Genomic DNA, 3,178 nt, shown 5'->3' with positions numbered 1-3,178 from the left:
AAAAAAACCAAAAAAAAAAAAAAAAAAAAAAAAAAAATCATGGCAATGTGAAGAAGCATAATACTCTCAAAACTATTTTCCCTGAGAATATATAACTGTGTATGTCTGCAGGAAGCCCTGGTTTCCTCCCCAGGACAGCATAAACTGGGCACAGTGGCACCTGTTAGTAAACCTAGCCCTCCAGAGTAATGGCAGGAAACTCTCAGGGTCAAGGTCACCCTCAGCTCCGTAATCAACTCAGTCTAAGATACAGAAAGTTCCCATCTCTTCTACACTTCACAAGGGATTCAGACTTAACCCTTACTTCTCCATAAAGACTCTGCTACAAAACTTGCTATTTGGATCGTTTGCATAGCCAACTTGCTCCAGCCTTCCCAGGCTGAAATCAGGTAAGCTACCATCCCAACCCAGCATTTAAAGGGTTCTAGGGACCCAGCCCCTTGCTTGCACATTATGCACTTTAATGGCTAACCCACTCGCCAGAGCCTGATTGTAGTTGCTAAAGGCAAAGCTGATCTGTGACTGAAACACTAAAGTAAGGTCAATTTAATCAAACTTTAAGTGAATTCAAATTCTAAAATCAACACAAAATAATGTTAAAAGGAAGGAAAAGGGTATTAGATTTCTGGGACAGTAAGATTTTTAACAGAATTTAGTTATGGTATTTAGGATACAGAAAGGTTACTCATTTATGAAAATGTATTTCTAATACTTACTGTCTAATTTCTGTCCTTCTGCAAAAGTGTCTAAAGCAGAAGCATAGTCCTTTTCATGGTATTCACACATCCTGGAGCAGAACATTAAAGCCAGGTTAACACCACGCACATGAAATATGAAAAACAGCCATCTTTTTTTTCTTGTTTTGTTTTTTGAGACAGAGTTTCTCTGTGTAGTTTTGGAGCCTGTCCTGGAACTCACTCTGTAGACCAGGCTGGCCTCGAACTCACAGAGATCCACCTGCCTCTCTCTGCCTCCCAGGTGCTGGGATTAAAGTCAAGCACCATCACTGATCAACAACAGCCTTCTTTCTAAATAAAGGCACCTTTTACTTTCCAGATGCTGAAAGAGAATTCCAATATATGCTAATACGCCAGAAGGTCTTTTTAGCTACTGTAATAGCTAGTGTAATGTTCATTAAAACTCAATTTATTCATTCCAGAACAATCATACAAAATCATTAGCTCAGTTAACTAAATCATGCTTATCAGTAAAAACAAGCAGTGCTTAAAAACAAACCACACAGAGCACGTTTTGTTCGTTATTCCATGTGGCTCTGACAGAGGACACCCATCAGTTCTTCACACTCTGTGGTTACTCCAGTCATCGTCACATTAAAACCATACACCTTCTCACACTTCAGTTAAAATGCTAACTGAAGTCAGTATCGTGTGGCTACAACATATATAGAGCTTATAACAAATTTACTCAACAAATCAATCCCTGTAGTAGCCCAAACCCAGGAGTTAATTACATACCCTTTCCTAAGGATAGCAGTAGGATTGTTAGGGTTGAGTTCAAGAGACTTCTTTACGTCAGCAATACCATCTATATATGAAAAGAAAAGGTTGCTTAGGCAGGTGTTTACAGACCTAGCATACACCACACACAAACGTGAATCAGGGACAACACAATGCCTCAGCAGTTAAGAGTGCCTGTCCTCAAACTGGATAACATAAATCCAATGCCCAGAGCTCACACGGCACGGTGAGAGTGGACTCCAAGCTGTCCTCTGCCTTCTACGTGTGTACTGTGGCACTCATAAGCTGCCATACAGACACAAATAAATAATGTAAAACAAATATATCAATATTTTATTTTAACCTCTTAAATTGTTGAAAGACAAATGGCTTTAAATAAGGAGAAACTAATCCAAGATAAAATGTACTTGTGATATCTAATATCACATATCTTCCTTGTGATCTAATATTTGGCTTCCTTCTTTAAAAAGAAATGTATTAAATTGTGTGTGTGTCAATCTGTCTGTCCACAGAGTTCAGATCACAGGGAGGCCAGAGATCCACCTGCTGGAGCTGGAGTTAGCAGCAGTTGTGAGCAGCCTAACATTGGTGCTGAGAACAGGACCCAGGCCCTCTGTAAAGAGCAGTTTCCATTCTTTTAACTGCTAAGGCCTTCTTCCAACCCGCTTTAGCTTTTCTCCTTAAAGCTCATCTGTCATCAGTAAATAAAGCTACGTCCCAAAGCTCATCTCATATTCTCATTAACAATATACGGAACACTGAATTCTTGCCCCCCAGCCACGCTCAAGTTTTTAAAGGCACATAACTCCAGAAATAATTCATTTCTATTAAAAACTGCTAGCACAAGGACTATAATTCAAATAGTGTATTAATAAATGAAGTATTATTCATCACTGAATACAGCCACAATATCCATCTTCATAAATTCTGTCCACTGAAGAAAAGACATCTGTAACTGTTAAATCAAATTACTCAGCAGGTTTATCCCATGAAAAACCATGTTAAAAATCCCCAAAGATGGTGCTGGGGAGATGGCTCAGCTGGGGAAGGCCTTCATTTGCAAACAAAGACCTAAGTGCAATCCCCACTACCCGCTGAAGACTCCAGGTGTAGTCACTTAGAATCAATCCCTGGAGGCTCACTGGCCAGCAGTCTAGCCTACCTGGCAAGCTCCAGGCCATTGAGACATCCTGTCTTAAAAGAGACAGACCGCTTTCCCGAGTGCACCCAAGGTTATTCTCAAACTTCACACCCGCAAGTGTGACCACAGGCACACACGGACACATCCACTAAGACTCCATTTCGATGTTCTAACTTGCACAGAATTTATAAGTAAACTACAGACTGACAAGATAGTTCACAAGAAACGTTACCACGATATTTCCCAAGAAGAATGTGACAATAAGCTCTCTGACAGTAATACTGTGCATCGTCTGGATTCTGTTCCAAAGCCTTAGTCAGCTCCTACAAATACAAACAATGGAAGGTCAGTAAACAGTGTGTAAAGCCATCAGATTCTAATGAAAACATAACTGCAAATCAAATAACCTGTGAACACAAGCTATTTGGAGAGAAAGGGAGGAAACAAGTTTAGAGCTTGTCACTATTAAGAATCACTATTTCCCACTTTAAGAGTTCAATAAAAGCCGGGCGATGGTGGCGCACGCCTTTAATCCCAGCACTCGGGAGGCAGAGGCAGG

The 3,178-nt window shown here is 40.4% G+C and overlaps 1 protein-coding gene across 1 annotated transcript in view; it reads right to left on the bottom strand.

Moving 5' to 3' along the window:
• Sugt1 (SGT1 homolog, MIS12 kinetochore complex assembly cochaperone) overlaps positions 1 to 3,178 on the bottom strand; it is a 37,326-nt gene that overhangs the window by 27,641 nt on the left and 6,507 nt on the right. The window contains exons 3-5 of the mRNA XM_013353391.2: positions 2,852 to 2,942; positions 1,476 to 1,545; positions 717 to 787 (exon numbers count right to left, since the gene is read on the bottom strand). Of these exons, the coding sequence (XP_013208845.1) occupies positions 717 to 787; positions 1,476 to 1,545; positions 2,852 to 2,942 (232 nt within the window). The remainder of the gene's footprint in view (positions 1 to 716; positions 788 to 1,475; positions 1,546 to 2,851; positions 2,943 to 3,178) is intronic.

Source organism: Microtus ochrogaster, unplaced genomic scaffold (genome assembly GCF_000317375.1).
Source record: "Microtus ochrogaster isolate Prairie Vole_2 unplaced genomic scaffold, MicOch1.0 UNK6, whole genome shotgun sequence".
NCBI lineage: Eukaryota > Metazoa > Chordata > Mammalia > Rodentia > Cricetidae > Microtus > Microtus ochrogaster.
The sequence above is the reverse complement of the archived record's forward strand: the minus strand, read 5'-3'. Positions and strand labels throughout refer to the sequence as shown.